This window comes from Lipotes vexillifer, unplaced genomic scaffold, assembly GCF_000442215.2.
Source record: "Lipotes vexillifer unplaced genomic scaffold, Lipotes_vexillifer_v1.1 scaffold61, whole genome shotgun sequence".
NCBI lineage: Eukaryota > Metazoa > Chordata > Mammalia > Artiodactyla > Lipotidae > Lipotes > Lipotes vexillifer.
The window spans coordinates 2586623-2608432 of NW_006787051.1; the positions used below are offsets into that span (position 1 = coordinate 2586623).

The window sequence follows — 21810 nt, forward strand, 5'->3', positions numbered from 1 at the left end:
TTTCATTAGAACAACTCTCAAGGGACTAGATGATTAACTCCATATGCCAAGATGCTGCAAGCCCTCAGCTTGCAGCACGATGACACTTCAGTCCTGAAGAACCAGTATTGCCACCTATATAACTTTACAATTTAGCTCTTGAAACTTATTTTCATGAATAAATGCTGGATGTTTCCGACTGACCGGCCACATCTGTGGAAGATGGGGACCAAAGATCGTCTTGCATTCCTGACTGGTAATTTGTTAAGGTGCATTCATGTTCTCACAGTTGGTTTCTTTAAAGCTGGACTATGATGTCTCAAGCAGGGGCTGAGGGGCTTCAAGTAAGGAATGAGCACAGGAGTAGCAAGGAAATTAACTCCTGCTTTCAGGCAAACTGACCTTGGAGTAATTCCAACCCAAAGGGAATGCTGGAAAGCACATCAACAATGATGGCTCATTTTGAAATAACCAGGAGCAATAAATGGCACAAAGAATCAACAGAACCAAACAATATCATGAAGGCACGTAGGATGGGAGTGAAAGTGTTATGTAAGGCAGGGCTTTGTGCATCCTCATTCCTGACTTTGGCCATCACTCCTCCCTCCATGGCTTCCAGTGAATCTTTTAACTAATGATTGTTAACCAGAACCAAAGAGCAGGTCCACATACCATCCACACAATTAACTAATCTTACTTTATTGAACTGAAGAATTATCTGTATTGTGTTCTTCTCTAACATTATAAGGATGTTCAAATCAGCAGGTCATCAGGACCAAAGGAAGGAGAAGGCAAATTAATTTTTCCCTAAAGATCTATCTTACCTTTTCAAAAGGCTAACTTCACATCTCAAACTGAACAGATGCTCATTCTGAACCTGTTTTCCTTTCCATTTTTCCATATCTATTTTTTAAACTTTTTATTTTGAAATAAGCTTAGACGTATAGAAAAGTTGCTAAGAGAGTACTCAGAGTTCCCATATACTCTTCACCCAGTGTCCCCTAATGTTAACATCTTACATTTACACATATCTTTATCAAAACTAAGAAATTAACATTAGTACAATACCATTAAGTGAACTAAAGACCAAATCTTTTTTTTTGGGGGGGGGTACGCGGGCCTCTCACTGTTGTGGCCTCTCCCTTTGCGGAGCGCAGGCTCCGGACACACAGGCTCAGCGGCCATGGCTCACGGGCCCAGCTGCTCCGCGGCACGTGGGATCCTCCCGGACCGGGGCACGAACCCATGTCCCCCGCATCGGCAGGCGGACTGTCTATCACTGTGCCACCAGGGAAGCCCCCAAATCTATTTTTAAATAATGCTTTCCCCTCTGATATAAGTATAAATGCTCACTGTGGGGAATTTGGAAAATGCAGGAAAAAAGTTAAAATCACTCATCATCCTTCCACCCACATATAACCCACTAATAAGGACATGGTTGAGTTTTCTTTGTTTTTCTTCTACTCACGCTTTTTCTTATACAATTTAGGTCGTATTAGATATACACGATGTTACTCTCTCTTTTTCCATCTTAGCATTATAACAAGAACATTTTCTAATGTCATTAAACATTCTTTGAAAACCCATAATTAATAGCTGCATAATATTCCATCAAATGGAGGTGCCCAAATTAATCTTGGTTAGTTACTTAAAATAAGCACTCAAATGTGACTAGAGTGATTTTGCATTTATTTGTTTGTACAATTTATTTGAGGGTAGATTGGGGAAAGAACCCTCCCTAATACATGACTCCTGATTTTTTTTTTTTCTAAAATTATTCTATGAAATAATACTGGAAATGTGAGCTGGGGAAGAAAGAAGAATGTTGGATTCTGCTCTTTTCATAAGGCCAGGTCTACTTGGAGAGTATTTGTTCTGCTGAAGCCAAATGGCATCACTGCCTCCAAAAACTAAATCCAGCAGGAAAGCTGGATATTACATCTTTGTTCATCAAAGATTACCCTTTCTGAGCCAAACCTTTTTTTCATTTCTTTGGATTCGGATTTTGGATTATTTTAAGGAAACTCTAAGGTCTAGAAAATTTAACCCAGTATGATCACAAAGTACTAATGCACCTTCAGCCCTCATTGATTCCTATTAACTCACAGCTTTCCCCAGAGCTTCACTCTTTGTACCCTGCAAAGGAAACCCTGAAGAATAACTCCAGAAGCATACGGAGGTGCCAGGTGAGGCTCTTCTTCATCTTGTGAAGAGAGTCCACAGAGATTCTGAACTGTTTGATCCCATCTGAATGGCTCGGCTCATTACAGGCCCCTTTCCCACCATGCAGGCAAGCTCCCTGCACCAGCCATCTGATTCCATACCTGGTAGTACTGGTCGCAGACCCTCGGGAAACAGATCAGCCTTTTTCAAACTACACTTGCCTTCATTTAGCTTAAAGGTTACACTTGTCCTGACGGTGGCGACATCTTCAGAAAGAAACAAGTGAGAGATGTTACCTTCAGAGGCAAAGGAATGGAAACACCAGTGGGTAATGGAGAGCTGTCCATTGCTGGAAGTACACCCTGAGCCTCTCTCATGCTGAGACCAAGAAAGTTTGGGATTGGGGAGCACCCGTTCCCTTGGACTGGGGGCACCAGGAGCCTCCTAAGAGTTACACTTATCGCTCCATTTGAGATGAATCCAGGGCTCAAACATAACAAAGGAAGGGCCAAAAACAGCCTCAACAGTGAGATGAAAAATGAGGTCATTTCTGTGCCTTTCCAAGAAGGAAGGCCAGAATCCCCCAGTTCAAATTTGAGCAAGACAGCCGAGGGAAATGGAAGGGCAGATTCTCCTAAATAAGCCTGTCCTGGAAGGACAGGGCTGAGGGAGCCACCATTCCAGACAAGGATGGCACTCACTAAACGTGGCTAGGATTTTCAGGGTCTGTGAGGGAGCAAGTCCTACTCTGAGGGCCTCATATGGAAAATTCTGTTCTCCTTCCATGGTCAGTCTTAATCATGTTAGGCTCTGGAGCCAATGACCAGGATTCAAATTCCAGCCCTTCGACTTGTGATGAGAACTTGAGCAAGGTACTTAGTCTCCCTAAGCCTCAGTCTTCTCATCTGCAAAAGAGACATAATTACAGTCCTTACGTTACCGGGCTGTTGTGAGGATTAATGAGATAATGCAAAACAAAAAATGCTTAGCCTACTGTCTGGTACATAGTAAGGACTGAATAACTGTTAACTATTTGCTTGCTCACCTTAGGGTGGCCTTAATCTCCAAGTGATCATCACTACGAGTTTTGGTGAAACAGACCGTGAAGTCCCCTCTGGCTGGGTCCAAACATCAGACAAGAGGGGCAGTGAAGGATAGTGCTTAAGACTCTGGACCCAAACTGCCTGGTCAAAACCCTGGCTCCACTATTTCCTATCTGAGTCACTCTGGATATGTTATTTCACCTCTCTGAACCTCAGTTTCTTCATCTGGTTAATGAAGATAGCAGTAAAATTGCCCCAGAGGGCTGCAGTGTGGATTAGATCAGCTAATACATGTAACACAGCGGCCGGCATGTTTTAACTGCTCCATCAATTCACACGAGCTGTTATTATCATGCTTTGCATCTCTATCTTTGCTTATATACATAATATGGACATCAAGAACCATTTCCTTATTCAGATGTTCACATGATATCATCACAGATGTTTGTCTAAATCTGGGAGGACAAGGCCTCTTAAAAGCTTTAAATGTCCTTCTTTGTCTTTTGATAAAGGGTTTGGGCCCCTTTCCCTGGTCAGAATCCTTGCTCCCCTTGTCATGTCCCTGTCTCCACTGATGCCATGTGCCCCAAGCCCACATTTCCTGCCGAGCCTCTGAGGTGCTCTATGGTACAGGGAGTTGGGAAGACCTGCGTCTCCTGGTCCCAGAGCTACATGGGCCTCTGCCCAATATGATGACCCACCAGGGCTGCATGGAGCCTTCCGGCACACAATGGACACTCAGTAAGTGTCTGTTATGTGGCAAGTCAGATCGCAGGCACCAAGGCTACAGGTAAGAACATCCTGTAACGTGCTTGCGGCATCAAAGAGATTAGGAGAAAAGGAAACAAAGCCAACGCCCAAGAACAGTATCCCACGAATGAAGCCCATTGAACACAGTGAGCCCCAGAGACAACACGCAGGTTTGGTAATTACCCCCGAAAGCAGAGTCATTTGATTTTTGCTGTTTGCTCCTGAGAGGAGAGGAAGAGCCGCAGGTGACAGAATAGGCCTCTTGCAGTCCTGACAGACAGAATGTGGATCGTCAGCAGGTAAGCAAGGTTACAGTCTCTCCCGGTGGCAGCTCAAGTCACCTGCAACCCCACTCCACGTGAACCACTAGAAAAGCCCCCAGAATACAGGGTCTCAGAGCATGGGCCTCCAGTGGTCAGGGGTCAGCTGGTCAAAGACCTGGAAGCCCTTTGAAGCCATCTAACACCTGAAGGCCAGGAAGGCCTGGCCCTGGCATGAGGACCTGCCCCAGGGCCTGGGACCCACTCACCTGAAGAGAGGTGAATGCCAGAGAGACATCTGAGGAAGCACGCGTCTCCTCCACCACTCTTACCACACTGCAGGGACACGTGGGGTGATACGCTAGTGGGCAGGACCCCCTCCACTTCTAGACAGGACAAAATACAGACACTTACAGAGAGAGAAGGTGTGACAAGGACGGCTGAGTCCCATGCTCAAAGGCCCCAAGAAGAGAAGGTAGTGCCCACGCCCAGCACATAACACAGACACCACGTTTACTCCCCCCAGGGTAAAGGAGTGCCTTGTACTCTATTCTTTTCATGCAGAAAAGCAACCAGGAAAACAGAAGTGAGTTCCAACCTACGCAGAAGCACAGAAGGAAACACCGAAGGGCCTGCAAAGTATCTCCTGTTTTTGAAGGATTTAAAGAACGGCTGCTGCAGCTCGGCGGGAGGAGAATGCAGTGGAGGACTGGTCAGCCGCACTCCGGGTCCAGTGGGACCAGGGGGACATGGGAGAGTGCTGCTGGGCCAGCGGTGAGCCCGTGCCTCGGCGCCTCTTACCCACACAGTCTTTTTTATTCCAGTGGAGCTTGTGCGCAGAGTGGCACCGGCATTCGTAGCTGCCCACGGTGTTCACGCAGACCTGCTGACAGCCTCCGTTGTTGACGCTGCACTCATTCGTGTCTGTGGAGCAAAACGCTCTCCTGTCACAGCAGCCCTTTGCTGACCTGGCTGACACCATCGCTCCATCAAGGAAGGAGCAGGAGGTGAGTCGCACGGCTGAAGCTCACTGAACTAAGGGAAGGTGCTGACCGCCTTCAGAATGTGCACTTGGCACGAGCTGACCCACTCCCCACTCAGTGGTCTTCCTGGCACGAGCCTCACCAGCATGGACCAAACATTTCCGCCAGTAAGGACACTCAGAAGGGGTCACACTCTATTTTCAGGTGTCAAATTCAGACACTGCACAGGCTTCCAGTTTAAAACTCCACCATCCTCCTGGGCTACATCCCAAGAGAGACAGAGAGAATTAGGATTCCCAACTTGGCGGTTCATATAGTTGGGATATAGATAAGAAAAATGACTTGAACTAATCCCCATCAACTTGAGACTGAGTCCAGGTCAGTAAAACCCAAATACACGTCCATATTCAGGGAATATTTCCTTGGGTTTCCTGATGGACTGGAAGGGCGTGTGTTCAGCCATGCCAGGGATGTGTTGAAAAGGAGAAGAGAAACAACACTATCTACAGCAAATCACTACTATCCATTCTTCTTAAGGACACAGGAAACAAGGATTGGGTAGGAATTACTAAAGCCAGGGGTTCCCACATCCTCAGATCCCCAAAATCACCTTGAAGCCCTAGACTTTTAGAATAAGAATCAGAATCTGTATTCTCAAAGATTGCTGAATGAATCTGATGATTAGAGAGAGCAGAGTGACGCCAAATCCGACTTAAGCCATAGTTTACTTAGTTGTAAGGTCATGAGACATCAGAACATGTTGCTGCAAGGGCTAAGAGCAGGGAGACAGAGTCCATGGTCCCACTTCCAGCTCAGAGACCTGCACAAAGACCAGCTCAAAGAGCTCAAACCAAGCTCTGCAGCCAGTTCCTATGCACAGCAGAGCTGTGGAATCGGTTGGTGCACTGCCAAGCCTCTCTGAGGGCCGTGACTTTACTATCTTGGGAAGCTCCAGTGGACAGGGCCCCAGCTCCTGAGAGATCCACCCACGGTCTGAGTACAACTGTATCAATAAAGTCCATAAAGAATTCACAGCTGAAAGAGCTCAGCTCTTCTCTCTGCTCCATTTCACACCTGACGAGTTAAAGGGATCAATGTGGGACGATTTCCCATAGCAGCTGCTTCCCTCGAGTCGATGGACTCCCTACTACTGTATAGGGCCTGGTATGTCCGGTTCAGCCCCCAAGGTAGAAAAACTGGCCCTGATCTAGGGGAACCTTAGGAATAAGGCCCAGCCTCATCCGACTCTAGAGGGATTCCACTCACCTCCACAGTGGGTTAAGCCATAGAGGGTGTACCCTTTGTTGCAAGCACATGCAAACGTGCCAGGGTGGTTGATGCAGCTGTGGTCACAGGTCCTATCCAAAGAGCATTCATCCACATCTGTAATTGTCAAAGGGAGAGGGGAGCTGAAACCAACTCTGAGGGACAGTGGAGAGAAGAACACACTTATAAGAACACCAGTTGCTGACCAATAACAAAAACAACAAAGTAAAAATTATCTATCAGTTCTCCCTGCTCACTTGTGTTAAACAAAGTGTTGAGCAGCCCACAATAAGTATACTCACAGCAAGGACCCTTATTTCCAAATTCTGTTGCACACTGCACTTGCCTAAAAGCTCAGCTGGTCTCTCTCACCCATGCTTATCTGCACGGCTGAATAATTTAAAATATTTAAATGAAGTCAAATGAGATAACACAACTAAAAGGGGTTTGTAAACTATTAGGGTGCTGCCTGTGCATTATTACTGTTCTATTACTAATTGGTAAAGGAGCAATAGTAATTTTATAAGCTATGGCCAATTAAAAGGAGAAAACACTTGAGCTGGAGATAAATCTAGCTCCTATCTCTTTTGGGTCTTGCCAGAATTCATCTTCTGGCCCCAGGAGGCCAGTTGATCCTGGGTTTTAATGCCCTCTGCACTAAAAGAATGCATTAACATTAACATCCTCAGTAATTTCCTATTGCAGACACTGAAATGTGGTGCTTAAGCACCAAACAGGATCCTCTTGGCCAATCCCTTGGCTTTGTTCCTCCCCCATGGTTCAGTCCCAGTTCCTCCCCCATGGTTCCCTCCCTTCCCGGTTCAGCATGAAGGCATCCTTGGCTGCAGTTGAGGTCATGGAAACTAGCCTCAGGAGGCTGTATTTGTCAGTCTAATCATCTCTTCTTCCCTGGTCTCATTCTTACATCTTTCCTATACACTAGAATCTCAGTGCTTCACTTCCTCAACTCTTTGGAAGATTTTAACAGAGTTATGACTTGTATCTCCAAATGGATAAACCAGGACCAGCACAGGACTCAGTGGAAGCCAACTAGACCACTGCTAGATCCCTTTTCAACACCAAATGTGCCACGAGAAACTATGTTAATAAAAAACAAACACTTGGAAGGCACTGGAGGAATGAAAAACATGAAATAAAAAAGGGCAAAATCTTACAAAACCTCTTCATCCGTAACTTTTCCCAGAAGTCCTGACCATTTCTTTAGTAAGTTTGTTCTGTGTAAATATTTGTTCGACCAAGACTGATCAGTGAAAAATGAGAAAAAGTCCACTTCTTCTGTAGTAATTGATATCATTCTATGAATTCTTTTATTAATATCAGCCAGTTACCGAGAAAGTGGGCTCATTCAGTAGCTGACTTTGGCTGCTCACAACAGGCTTTTGCTTTGTCAAAAATAAGCAGATCGCTTTTCTAATTCCTTTTTAATGTGTTTACACAGCTTAAATAGTATTTCTTGCTCTATACATTATGAAACATTATGTGGAACAGCAAATTTTCCTTCCAAGTCAAACAGAAGAAAACTATGCAGTAGTCATCTTAGAGTGAACTCGCTGAATTTAAAGGGGTGTGAAGTGTCTGACAAATTATGTACCAAGAAGAAAAGACCAAGAGAGAAACCTAATTCACACCATAAGATTATAAAAAGGTAATGTCGCATCTTTTTTTTTTTTTTTTTTCTTGCGTTATGCGGGCCTCTCACTGTTGTGGCCTCTCCCATTTGCGGAGCACAGGCTCCGGACGCGCAGGCTCAGTGGCCATGGCTCACGGGCCCAGCCGCTCCGCGGCATGTGGGATCTTCCCGAAACGGGGCACGAACCCGCGTCTCCTGCATCGGCAGGCGGACTCTCAAGCACTGCGCCACCAGGGAAGCCCCGCATCTTTATTATATGAAGTGAAATCAGATACTGTTTTCTGATTTTGATTTAATTCTGGGGTTTCTAACAAAATAAGTTAGGCTGTTCTTATTCTCAGCAATGGATCAGAAATAAATGACAGCACATCTTTCCTGAGAGTTTCTTTCTATATATCAGTGGGGCATAAAATGTGCTCGTCTGAAAATATAAATGATGCCCCCAACCCAAAACAGCTTATCACTGTGCAAAACACTTATTAATATCAACAGCTGCTACCCAGAGAAGTTCCCTTGCTGCACCACTTATACGGGAAGTATGTGTCTGAGAAGGGGTCTGAAATCCTGCCCAAGGACTGCCCACCCTTTCCTCAACTTAATCCCCTCCCTCCCTCACCCCTACCCTTTCCCCAAACACCAAAGGCTGGTCATTCAAACAAGGCCTATAAGGAAGGGACCAACTGGTTGACCCCAACTTTTTGCTGAGAAAAGGTATGTTAACTAAATCAACATCTTTTTGTCACCAAATTTTGTTAGAATATCCATAACATTAAAGGGAATTTTAGAAAGGGAAAATTATTCATAATTTCAACACCCTAATGCAACCCTGCTTGCATTCTGTGATCCATTCCATTTCTAGCAGCGAGCTCCGCTGTAATCACACCACATGGGTTCACTGAGGTGTTCTCTAATCATTAACAGCTTAATTTCCAAAATATACCTGTGAGCTACCTCAGTGTTTTTATTTTACTTAACAGATGAAATAAGTGAAGCACAGGGTGAAGGTTGGATTAATGACTCCGTTAGAGAAGCCCAGCGAGCCAGTCTCTGCCCAAGCAGGGTTTCGTCTTCTCCAATCCAACCAGTGGGCATTACACAGCACACCTAGCTATGTTTCAGCACATACCTTGGCAAGACTTCTCATCTGTTAATAATTTAAATCCCTTTTTGCAGCTGCAGTCAAAACTGCCCACGGTGTTTTTGCAGAAATGATCGCAACCTCCATTGCGCGTCTGGCACTCATCAATATCTGTAACAGTCAAGCATCGGCAAATCAGACAGCGATACTTGCCTCGTTATCCACAAATCCCTGAAGTGCTACTGTGTGTGCTTCATTATTCTCTGAAACAAAACAGACCCATAAAAGCATTTAAGGATGTTTGCTGATGTTTTTAAACTTACACATGTTCTCTTGTCTGGCTTAACCCATTTTGAAAGACAAGTGCCTGGTTCCCTGGAGAACTCTGACTTACACTGCCCCTCCCTTGACTAGCATTAAGGAAACAAGTTATGGGAAAGAACGGTGATGTCCTATTATATTCTCATCCTTGCACAAGTCTCTCAAGATAAGATGGCTTCCTTTCCTATACTTTCCATTCCAGTTTAATGATTAAAGTTATAAGGAACTAGAATATTTGTTTTGGCAAATTACACCATGATCAAATAGCCTCAATGCTTTTAAGTGATTTCTGATACTCAATTAATTTTATCTTTTCTCACTTTCAACTGGTAACTGGTTATCTACTTTTTTTATCACGTTAAAGGACTAAGCCTTTGTACTCTGGCCCAGGAAATACTAGGTCATCGGGGTCTCTATTCATCAGTACAAGTTAATCGTATATTCACTGTCCTCTGGATAACAATCTTGGCTGTTATTTATATAATAATCTCTAGACTGTTATTTATGATATGATGATATTATCTCCTGCAAATGAATGTTCCCTTGAACAACTGCTTTCTTCTAACAAGGCCACTGCCTGCAATGGATCATTTGATGTTTGTAGAAGCTGACCTTCTCAACAGTTAGTGAAATTAAGCTGGTTCTAATTAAGCTTACTCAGTTACAACCTTCTACTAGCCCAGGGAAGAAAAGCTTCCTTTTGATCAATATGAATCATAAGCAAATCTGGAGTCACTCAGGAGGTGTGGAGGGGAAGAGCTGCCTTTACTCCCACACATTAGCTGCATGGAGAGGCACAGGATACCTTTACAGGTCTTCCCATCCAACTGGAGACTGAATCCGACGGGACAACTGCAATGAACACCTGTCGAAGTATCCTTACAGGTGCGATCACAGCCTCCATTGTTGACAGCACACGTTTCTGCCAAGGAGGTAAGAAAAAGGCAGTTAGCTTCCTAAAGAAGTGCTCACACAGCTGGGAAGAAAGGGGTATTGGTGCAGTGTTAATACTTGACAAAAATTCATGAAAGTCAGGAAGCGTGTGGGGTCCTCATGGTCATATTCCAAGCCTCTGCCACCCGCAGGTGAGTTACAGGGAGAACAGGGGCAGCTCCTCCCCGCACCCATCTAAATAAGTGACATCTCCTGAGGAAGCCTGACAGGGTGAGAGAGGGGGAAAGATGCCTCTGCCAACCTGCTGAGCCTTTTCAGTGGCAGATTTGAAGCCACTAAAAGTTCCTGTTGATCGACAGCCAGTGACCTGCAAGTATGACCACATCTAGCAGCCTAGATGTGAATGCAGAACACAGCAAAGGGGGATGTTCCTTCCTTTATCCTGAACCTTCTCTATTCACCATGTGTAATGGGCAAAGCAAGAGAGGGTAAACGTCGCCCATGCCACCCATTCCCTTGCCGCAGACCAATGACTTCCTCCTGGCAACTGCCAAGTAACTCAGATTAGAAGTTTACCTTTCCTTGAAAGGAGAAAGACCTGTCATAGTTACATGAAAAAGCAGCCGCGGTTGTTAAATCATATCTATAGAGATGAAGAACAACAAGCTAATGGCCTTCTATTTCTGTATATCATGCATGAATTCCAAGTAATACACAAATGTTATTCAACATTCATTCAACGGTTAGCACTTAGGCATCCAGAAACTGATTTTACTTCCATAGCTACCTCTGTAAAGACTCGGGGGCGGGGGGTGGGCGGTAAACTTAATTCTGATTAAATATGACAGATAGAACATGTATGTTTATCTCTGTTTCCTCACCAAAACTCATTAAAATGAGAGTAAATAAATTTTTTAAAGTATAAATCCTTAAGGACAAATAAAAGACAATAGATGAAAGATGTCAAATCTTCTGGAAGTGGCATGTCAATGGAGGAACAGTAACTGGCATAGCAGAAAGTTAAACCCTAGCAGTGGGGCTTCCCTGGTGGTGCAGTGGTTAAGAATCTGCCTGCCAATGCTGGGGACATGGGTTTGAGCCCTGGTCCGGGAAGATCCCACATGCCGTGGAGCAACTAAGCCCATGTGCCACAACTACTGAGCCTGCACTCTAGAGCCTGTGAGCCACAACTACTGACCCCGTGTGCCTAGAGGCCGTGCTCTGCAACAAGAGAAGCCACCGCAACGAGAAGCCTGCACACCGCAACGAAGAGTAGCCCCCGCTCTTTGCAACTAGAGAAAAGCCTGCACACAGCAACGAAGACCCAACGCAGCCAAAAATAAATAAATAAATTTATAAAAAAAAGAAATAACTGTATACACTTCCCTTTTCAGAAACATGTGGGAGGGGGAGCCAGGAGAAGAAACAACCAGGAGAATTGAAAATTGTGGCCCCTGGCAAATGGCTAGTTAGGAGACAGGGAAATGATATATTGCTTTACAAGCTTAATAGTGCTAATTAAGTTTTTAAGGTTTTTACATTATTCATATGTACTATTTTAAGGCAATTAAAAATAATAATTTTAATACGGCAGAAAAGAGCTCAGAAATGTCACCTGCCTGGGAACCAGTGGCTGCTTAATATCTTACCTATTAAATCCAGAAGCTATCGAAAGCTCAGTTTTGTTGAGGCCAGGCTGAGCTTTCCCCAGAATAATAACGTCAGATGATCTGATGCCCACCCTCACAGCCACCGCTGAGCGTCTGCAGTCACCTCCAGCTCCAGCAGACCGGCTGCCAGACCTTCCTGTGTCCCCCAGCCAAGTGCCACTCTTCTCCATTCATCTCTTCTGCCATTAGCATGGGCTGAGTCCAAAACAGAAGACTCAGTGGACAAAAACCCAGCCAAATTGCCATATGCTAAATAGGGGCTGCCCCAAATGCCTCTCTCGTCACAGTTACTCAGAGGGCGGGTGGTCTGACATGAACTGACCACCCACTAAGTCCCAGACAGCGGACTCTGGGCACTTTTGCATATTATTGTCTTAACCGATCTCCCTGATAACCCTAAGAGGTCAACTGTATTACATCCATTTTAGAGGAAGACCAGGACACAGCAGCTTGGGACAGTTTGCCCACGTCTCAGCGCAAGTCTCAGCAGCATTATGACGCTAACCCAGTTATTCTGATGGCTGGGCCGGTGCTCTTCCCACAATACCAGGGGTCCTGGATGGTGACTAAGCGATAGCAGTGAGTGGAGAGCAGACACACCCTGGCTGGACAGGAACTGCTGACTCTAATTCAGCTGGTCTGAGGGCACATGGGCCCCAGGTTCAGGCGTGATGCAGTAAGTTGGGGAGGAAAAGGGACAACGTCAGTGGCGGGGGAGGGTGGATGAGGCGCCTACCCATGAGCAGCCGCCGTTTCACCCGTTTATCCCCATCTGCCACGGATGTGGCATTGCTCTCCATCACCTCCAGGGCAGTGTCCTCTCGCTCTGCAAGAGATGCAAACAGCACAGTTCTCAGACTAAATGAGTCAGATTGTTCATCCCCTGCACAGCCACTGCTGTGGAAATCCCAGACATGAGAACAATTTGAGAAATGTGACTCTGTTCATTCAATAAAAATATGTTGTAATGAGGCTCTGTGTTAAATGGCCTCAGAGCCTTAATAGACATTAAATATGGAAAAGATTTTTTTATTCTACTGTACTAACCAGAGACCTTGGGGAACGCAAGCTTCAGATTCACTCCAGAACCCTCAGTCCAGGACAAAGAGAATCTTGGATTGGGGAACATCTGAAATGGAGCTAGCAAAGGACACACCATGAAGGGCAGGACAGGCAGGCATCCCACCATAAATATGCAACCCTGGCTCGTGCTGATGGCAAAGGCCACCTGTCATCATGAACAGCTAGCTTTGACTTTGCGTTGCCCTGGCCTTTTGGGATGTGCTGTTCCGATCTTCCGAATACCAGCTTCAGGATCAGCCTAGTCCAGGAGAGGAAAAAGGGCTTTCCAAGGTCTCACAGGGAGAAAGGGGCCCCCAGTCCGGGCCTGGACTACCTCCACGGCCACACGTGAGGCAGCATGGGACATGCTTGAGGGCATGTGCACTGGAAACACCCTGCCTCTAGTACTAAACAATATTAATCGTTAGGGTTAGGGCTGGGGTGGGGCGAGCAGGCTGGGGAAGACCCTAATCCAGTGTTGGGGTCACCATTCACCAAGGCAGCTCCTTCCATCCGTGTGCATCTTGTACTGGGGATGGCAGCTACACTCTGGGCCTGCAGCAGTGTCCTCACAGGAGTGATGGCATCCGCCATTTCCATGGTTACAGGTCACTGAGAGGAAAAAGAATCAAACCATAAAGCACGGAGATTTCCACAACTGGGGCTGTATTTGCCCCCGAAGAACTCTGATTTTCATTCAGGACGTATTCGAGCACCTAGCATGTGCTAGGAATTGTGCATAAAAGAGAGAACCTTGACTCAGACCACGTCCCTGTCTATATCAACAGGTAGTCACGATATGACTTGTAGAAATGATTAATGACAGATTTAGAGCAACGTTATACAGGAAGATAGACATGGGAAGGTCAGGGGAGATTTTTCACTATTTAAAGGAAATTACACCAAAAGATTCCAAACTACTGCTTTGCTCTATCACAAGAAGTACTAGGGCATTTGGAAATGCTATAACACTTAATATCTGGAACAGACAACATTTAATTTGTATGTATATGTTAGGATTTCTCTCATCAGATTCCATGTGGATTAGTTAAAAGGGAGGGTAATCAGAGGAAATGATGACTCTTTGCACACAGTTAATGCAACATTAACCAATAATTACAAAAATTATAAATGAACACATTGATGACAAGCCAAGGGGGGAAAAAAACCAACTACAAAACTATCTATTCATCAAACTCAACAGTGGTTACCTCTGGCAAAGGAAACGGCAAAGGAAAAGGGGGAAATGTTAAATGTTTCTTTGGACTGTTTAACCTCTTACACAACCATTTTTAATTTTCTAATTTAAAAGAACTAAAAACATATTTGCGCCATGAGAAAAAACTGTTCTGTGACTATAGCTGTGTAAAAATTGTGTACGCATATCAACAACAAAATAGGAATATAAAAAAGCAAAACAACTGATTGTGTGGTGGAATTCTGGATTCTTTATTATATCCTCAAGTTTTATAATATCTGAATATAATCTTATAATATTACTTGAGCAGTGATACCTTAAAAACGTTTTAAATTTTTAAAAGTAAGTTTTCAGGTATTCTACTGGCTCCCAAAAAGCTATAAAATGCTGAGTCTCACTCCACAGGTGACTCTCCTGTGGAGACCTGGGTCCTCCTTTTGAAGACAGCTGGAGCCAGCCCCACTTTTAGGGGCCCTGTGAGGCTGTCAGAACCTGTTGTTGGTGACGGTGACATCAGCCCTGGTTTGTCAGGCTTTGAGGTTGCACTCTGGTTTGCAATGGAGACAACAGAGAGGAGTCTCTCACCGACGAAACTGCCTCTCCTTCTCTTAACCACTGAGGCCTACTCACTGTAAACAACCATCCCCAGCAAACTGCAGGCGTCTTCTAGAGGGTCCATGACTTTGGGAAGAGTTCCTACAGGGAAACCCTCAGTGTTTCCTCTGGTGTAAATACTGGTTTAGAAGCACCTTTAATGGCTGGTTGTTTCCTATTATCCATTGGAGCTATTATTGTGTTTCCTCATCATGTGGCAGCTGCGTCTGGACTGTGTACACCATTCATTGACTCATCCATCAAACAAATGTGGATTGAGCACATCCAGGGGAAGACTGAGAGGCAAAAATAAGACAAGATCCCTGACTTGGTGGGGCTCGTAGTTGGGGAGACAGACACATAAATTCAACTCCAGATTCAACCCAATTGTGTGGTTGAATCAAACACACGATTCAACCCCAGAGTGCCACGTGCTATCATCAAGGAATAAACAGCGCTATGGGAGCCAAAATACAAACTGGCTGCCTTGTCTGAGGCCATCGGGGAAGGCTTCTGAGGTTATGTAGCATGGTGACCAGGAGCACAAGGCTTACAGTTAAGCAGGCCTACGTGTGAATCCTACATTTGCCACTTACTTCCTGTGTGACCTTGTAGCTTTACCTTCTCCACGATTTTCTCCACTTAGCTCATAAGGTGGTGACTGTAAGAATTAAATGCAATATGGCACCTCTTTAGACAAGGCTTTGCACATAATAAATGCTCCCCCAAAGTAGCTATTATCTTTATCATGATTAGAAGTTAGGCAGGATATTAAAAATTGAGTGAGAATTCACCAAGCTAGGAAGGAAGGAAGGCTTAGAAAAGCCTTGGAGGCATGAAAGAATGGGGGCTTTCTCCAAAAGCCAGGAGTCTGGTGTCTGGAGAAAGGAGGCTGATGAGGCTTGTATAAGAAGCAGGCACCAGGTACCAAAGAGCTGCCAGATGAAGAAATTTGACTCTATTCTATGGGAACAGAGAGACCTGGCCCCCAACATTCACATTCCTTACTCCTGAGTGCTATTTCTTTCCGACTGGTTCTTTTAGAAAGCATCATTTCCCTTCCCTACAGGAGATTACCCTCAATATCTCACGTGACTGCCTTCCCTGATGTTTCTGATGCTGGGCTGCATAAGACAACCTCTGGGGTAGGATGGTTCCCAGAACAGCTGTGTGCCAGTCTGTACTTACAGGTGCAGTCTCTCTGGTTCTTGGCCAGCTCAAAACCAGGCCTGCACTCGCAGGCAACGCTGCCCCTCGGGGCCTCCTTGCAGATATGACTACAGCCGTGATCCTTATTCATGCAGCTCAGACCCTCTGCAAAACAGCAGCACGCAGCCAATGACCAGGTTGCAACAGAATCCTGACCCCGGGAGTGAGGCAAGGGTCTGGGGGGTGGGCCACAGACCTGCCTGCCTGGGTGTCCATCAGTCCCATGTTTTAAAAGAATACATCACTCAAATCAAGCCAGGTCATTTAACAGAGGTATGAAAACTTTCTTATGTCACCCAAGAGATAGGATGTTTCAACTCCCCAAAAGAGGTAGGAGCTCTCCCAATACACTGAAAAGAAAGTACCCACCAGGAGGGAATTCCCTGGTGGTCCAGTGGGTAGGACTCCGAGCTTTCACTGCCGAGGGCCCGGGTTGAGTCCCTGGTCGGGAAACTAAGATCCCGCATGGCATGGCCAAAAAAATTTAAAAAAAAAAAAGAAAGAAAGTACCCACCAGGAGCTCTCTGTTGGGTGTGGAATCAGAACCTGTGGACCCCAGGAACATGTCCTCAGACTCTTATCTCTGCCATGTTGTTACCCATGCTGATCAAGAATACAAACAGAAAAGGAGAATCTCTCTACAAAAATCTGAAGATAGACTGATGAAGATTCCCAACCTTTTCACATATTCTTGAAGATGACTTTCAGAAAATTTCAACCCTCCACTCTACCCCCACCAAATCCACACTTTGGAGATGACTGTGACTACTGTATCTCAGCATCACCCCATGGACACCTGCCCAGGGACCTCTCTTATGTGACCACCTTCAGTTAGTCCCTGGGCCCTCCCTCAGTGGGCTTGGAGGACAACAGCAGAGAGAACAGAGAGAGACCTCATATATGTGGTTTCCTTTTGCTGCTGTAAAATCCTTCTCAGGTATACTGTAATTTTCATTAGGCCCGATCTTGTGGTAACTGTGGCAGGAAACAGGGTTATTTTCCTGGATGGTTTATCATGCATCTAAATGATGGGGTCATAGAAAAGTAGACACCTGTGTGGTTTGCCACCATCAGGCCTCTTCTCAGTACCAATCCTTTAGGGGGCTCTGCAACCTCCCAGCACTCGGAAGGAACTGTTATCAAACCCAAGAGTAATCTCAAAACCTCTCCTTGGTTTGTACAACATTAATAAGTACGTATTCATGTGATGCTTCTTTGCATTTGTGCAATGTTAACTCTAAAACATCTTTAAGAGTAGGGATTTTGCTCTCATTGATTCTCCACTAACAAGACATTTTCTAATACTGGAAGTGGCACTGTTTTAACATGAGCACAAAAAGCTTTCATTCAGCTTCGCTAGGATCCAATACTGTTCCGTATTGTGCCCCTAAAACCTTAGCCAATTGGTTCTAATGAAGTCAAAAGTCATTTCTCTCCAGTTCTCACCATGGGGCCGTTGACCTGTGCTTAACTGGAATGATTGTTTTAATACAAACAGATGTCATTCCTATTCCAAAAGACAGAGCAACAGTTAATACATCCCATATTCTCTTAAAACTATCTTGTTTTTTATCTGACAGTTACAGGCTGTTTGAACTCCACCACTCAATCTGCTGGAAGTTGCTGGGATTCATTCACCCGTGCCAAGGGCTGCTGTCAATTAACACAGAAAAAAGCCTGCACGGGATCAGTGGAAAGCTCGCTCTTTGCTCTGGCTGGTGACTTCTGAAGGCGTTATTTGCTCCCAGTAATAAGATGGCACAGAAGGTAAGAGTTGCTTCCAGAAGCAGTGTCCTGTCCTCCTAGGAAGGCCCAGCAAGCATTACCTTTGTTCTTGGATCAGCAGAACATCTGAAATAATAGGGCCCAGGAGTACCCAAGGGTAAACGTAACAGTGCCCAAGAAAAGGTAGCAGTAACACCTGCGAGGTACACTCCTACACAGGTCAGCTGCTTCCTCCTCTTCTTTTTCTTTTTCATTCTGTTTACAAGTCTGTTCAGACATTTGCAAAGTGACCTTTACTGCCTCAGAGCAATCCATTTACACAAGAGATATTTTTTAAGAACTGACTGTGTGCCAGATACCATGGGGATACAAAGAAGTTGCCCCCTGATGTCATATCCTATCGAGCAAGACCTAAAGTTACCAGGAGATGTCGGAGGTTTAAATGGCTCTGGAAATGCTAAGGGCTTTTTAAGAGTTGACCCCGAAGCTTTTCACAGTCCCCTGGCTCAAAACAAGGTCACTGCTAGGGGTGGCAGATGGATCTGGTCCAAACTGGGAGGCCCAGCTATGGTTCTGGCTCCCCCAGAAACTGCCCTGGCAGTCCTGTTTCGGGTCGTTATTTCACCAGGAAGGAAACAGCTCAGAAATGTGAGAAATATCCCATTCTGGTGGTCCCCAGGCTCAGGGTCTCACTGAATAATATTTCTGGAAACGAAATAAAAGTATGCCTTGCAAATAGGGCAAGAAAAGGGGGAAACAGCCTCTGCCGAGAGCACAGCCTCTTCCTCACTAACCTGACACCTTCCTTACTACTCTAAAAAGGCAGCAGTGCAAACATCTAAAAATACTCTCGGAGCGGACAAAACAAAAGAGGAATGCTCATTTTGAGAGCCTGAGCTCCCATGAATAGGCACAAAGGCAGGCTGGGGCGGTGTGTCTCCCTCTAGCCTACCCTCATTACATGGGTGAAAACACACAGTCTCTTTATCAGAGCTTTGGGGTCTCTAAGGATGAAAAAAACACAATAGCTTGAGTTTCTCTCAGAATCAGCTATTAAGATCCCCTATATTAAAGAACATTTAGTAAATAATTATTAAAAACAACAACAGCTACACTAGAAAATGCTAGCTTGCGGTGTTTACCTTCTTTCAACCATCTTCAGAGTATCAGCTATGGGTTTTAATGTCTATTTTAATACAGTTTCTAAGGGTTTAATGTGCACATCAAGGAGGAAACCCTACAGGAATACTGTTTACAGATGGCTCTATTTGAAGAGTTAAAACCCTAGGATGGAAGGGGGCAGCTGCAGACCGCTCCAATCTGCTGGCTCACGCTGCCGTGAATTTGCCCAGCAATCAGGTTGAAACACAACAGAAAATCACAGAGAGTGCTTCCAGACCACAACTCAAATTCTTGTATTTTGGTTTATAGCTCCAGACAAATATGCTCATTTTAAATACTCTTCAGGGGTTCTAAGAATGTCTGAATTGTAGAAAATTTAGAAAACACAAATTGCGGAAAGGAACTGCTCTTGTATTTACTCCTGGTGTGAGGAGCCCGTGTCTGTAATCAGTCTAGGGGGCTTGGAGCCTTGTCCAGTCTGGGACAGGAGAAAGGGGCTGAGCCACTGCTCTGGAAGAGTGAGGGTAAGAGGTGATCTTAATCACCGAGAGTGGCTTCGTGAGTGGTGGGACCCGTACTGGGGGTGTTCAAGCCCTGGCTTGACCTACAGGGCGCCACCCCCCTCCCCACCGCCTGAAGAGAAAGCCAGAGTGACTTTCCAGGAAGCAGCTTTGAGCAACCAAAAGGGAGAGGCCCTGAGATCCAGATCATTCGCGCTGCTGGCATCTTAGTTCAGCCTCTGACTAGAGGCAGAGCTCACCCAAGAGTCCAGAGAACCCCGGCAGGAAAGTGAAAATGAAACCTAACTGCTACTTAATCAAGGGCCACACACCTGCATGAGATGAGAGATCCACCTGATTAGGGTCGGTGTCTATGACCACCCAGCTTCCACACTGACAGTGAGCAGGCTTGGGTAATAAGAGCATCCGACTCCCCATTTCTCTGACCCTTCTTCTTAGTACCCAGACGGGCCTTCTGGTTAGGGATAAGAAAGGGGCCATCATTCTTGGAAAATGAGGCAAAAATCATCTTCCACAAAGAAACCCTTGAAAAATCACTAAAACCACCACGATTAAAACAATAAATCTACAAATCTACAAATAATAGAAGAACTGAAAATCACCACATTCTTAAGTTATGAGGATGAATATGCAGCACATGCCAAAAGGAGTTAACAGTCTAGGATTTGGGGCACTTCCCTTAAAAACAGGCACAGGCAACCTTGGGGGACATACAGCCATCAAACTGTGGTTCTTTGGGGACTTCCCTGGTGGCACAGCGGTTAAGAATCCACCTGCCAATGCAGGGGACACGGGTTCGAGCCCTGGTCTGGGAAGATCCCACATGCCGTGGAACAACTAAGCCCGTGCACCACAGCTACTGAGCCTGAGCTCTAGAGCCCGCGAGCCACAACTACTGAGCCCGTGTGCTGCAACTACTGAGCCCACAAGCCACAACTACTGAAGCCTGTGTGCCTAGAGCCCATGCTCTGCAACAAGAGAAGCCACTGCAATGAGAAGCCCGCGCACCGCAACGAAGAGGAGCCCCTGCTCACCACAACTGGAGAAAGTCTGCACGCAGCAACAAAGAGCCAACGCAGCCGAAAATAAATAAATAAATAAATAAATAAATAAAATTAAAAAAAAAACTTGGTTCTTTGGCTTAAGAAAGAGCAGAGAATTAAAAGCACATCACTGAGTTCAAAGTGGCTGATGGGCCACAGGTACTTAATTCCTCTCCCTGCTGAGAATCCACTGAATAGAAAAATAAAGTAGGTATAAACTCAAAGCAGAGAGAACGAGCCATCAGAGAAGAATTTTCTGCAAATTTATGGAAGAATGGTAAATGACAGCATGGAAAACCATAGTATAGAGACCCCCAATCTGGGGAGGGGGTCCACCTGCCCCCTGGAATCCCAGAAGCTCAGAGTTCAAAAATGCAAAACACAGGGAATGCCGGGTCTTGCTGAAAACAGGGCAATTCACTGAGTCTCCAAAGAAAGGCTCCAGTCCCTCCCTCCCCAAAAAATGTGCTGTGCTTTCCAGCACCTTTCTGAAAAACTGGGCAGATCATCCATTGCATTTCTCCTGAGACGTCTAGTCATGTTTGAAATGTACTCCATTTAGAGATTAGAATCAGGGAATGTGAGAGTTTGAAGAGACCTCAGAGCTCACCCAGTCCAACCCACTTTTTTAGCACGGTGAGAAAGGTGCAGCTAAAATAACCTGCCCACTTGTCCTCAGGCCTCCAGGCTTTCTAAAACCCGTGCTTCCCCTCTAGAGCCTTTGAGGATGGGGGTGGGGGATTCTCAGATGTGACCCTGCCCCCTGCCCCCAGCCGAGCAGAGCTACCTTCTGAGCGGTGAATGCACGTGTGCTGATTGTCACTCAGGAAAAACCCCTCCTTGCAGCGGCACTCGTAGCTTCCCATGACGTTGACACAGGTGTGCTGGCAGCCGCCATTGTTCTCCAGGCACTCGTCCACATCTGGAGAGGGAGAAGGCTTAGCCTTTGCTTTTGTGACTGCTTCACACACCGCCCCACCCACCACCACCCTGCCCCGGCAGCCCAGGGGCTCCTGCTAAGCAGAGATGAGGTGTCAGGTCCTTTCATCACAGGAGCTCTCAGAACTGAAGCCAGTGGGGCCGCAGGTAATTAACCCAGCCTTCATGGGTCTAGAGCTCCCTTAAACAGGCCCTCCACCTGGACACCTGGATAATCAGTTCAGTAAGTATTTATTGAACACCTCTTTCCTAAGCACAGTGCTAGAGGAGACAATAAAACACAGATGCATAAGATCGAATTCCTTTGCTCTGGAGCATCTCCTTCAGCAGAGGGAAAGA

At 45.6% G+C, this 21810-nt stretch overlaps 1 protein-coding gene across 2 annotated transcripts in view; it reads right to left on the minus strand.

Moving 5' to 3' along the window:
- Positions 1 to 21810, minus strand: part of SCUBE2 (signal peptide, CUB domain and EGF like domain containing 2) — a 63817-nt gene that overhangs the window by 29255 nt on the left and 12752 nt on the right. The window contains exons 4-14 of one of the 2 annotated variants that reach the window (XM_007459857.1): positions 21320 to 21454; positions 16101 to 16226; positions 13616 to 13732; positions 12795 to 12884; positions 10300 to 10416; positions 9222 to 9344; positions 6445 to 6561; positions 4997 to 5119; positions 4465 to 4581; positions 4119 to 4205; positions 2304 to 2408 (exon numbers count right to left, since the gene is read on the minus strand). In XM_007459857.1, coding sequence (XP_007459919.1) covers positions 2304 to 2408; positions 4119 to 4205; positions 4465 to 4581; positions 4997 to 5119; positions 6445 to 6561; positions 9222 to 9344; positions 10300 to 10416; positions 12795 to 12884; positions 13616 to 13732; positions 16101 to 16226; positions 21320 to 21454 — 1257 coding nt within the window. The remainder of the gene's footprint in view (positions 1 to 2303; positions 2409 to 4118; positions 4206 to 4464; positions 4582 to 4996; positions 5120 to 6444; positions 6562 to 9221; positions 9345 to 10299; positions 10417 to 12794; positions 12885 to 13615; positions 13733 to 16100; positions 16227 to 21319; positions 21455 to 21810) is intronic. The other variant, XM_007459858.1, reaches the window with a different exon arrangement.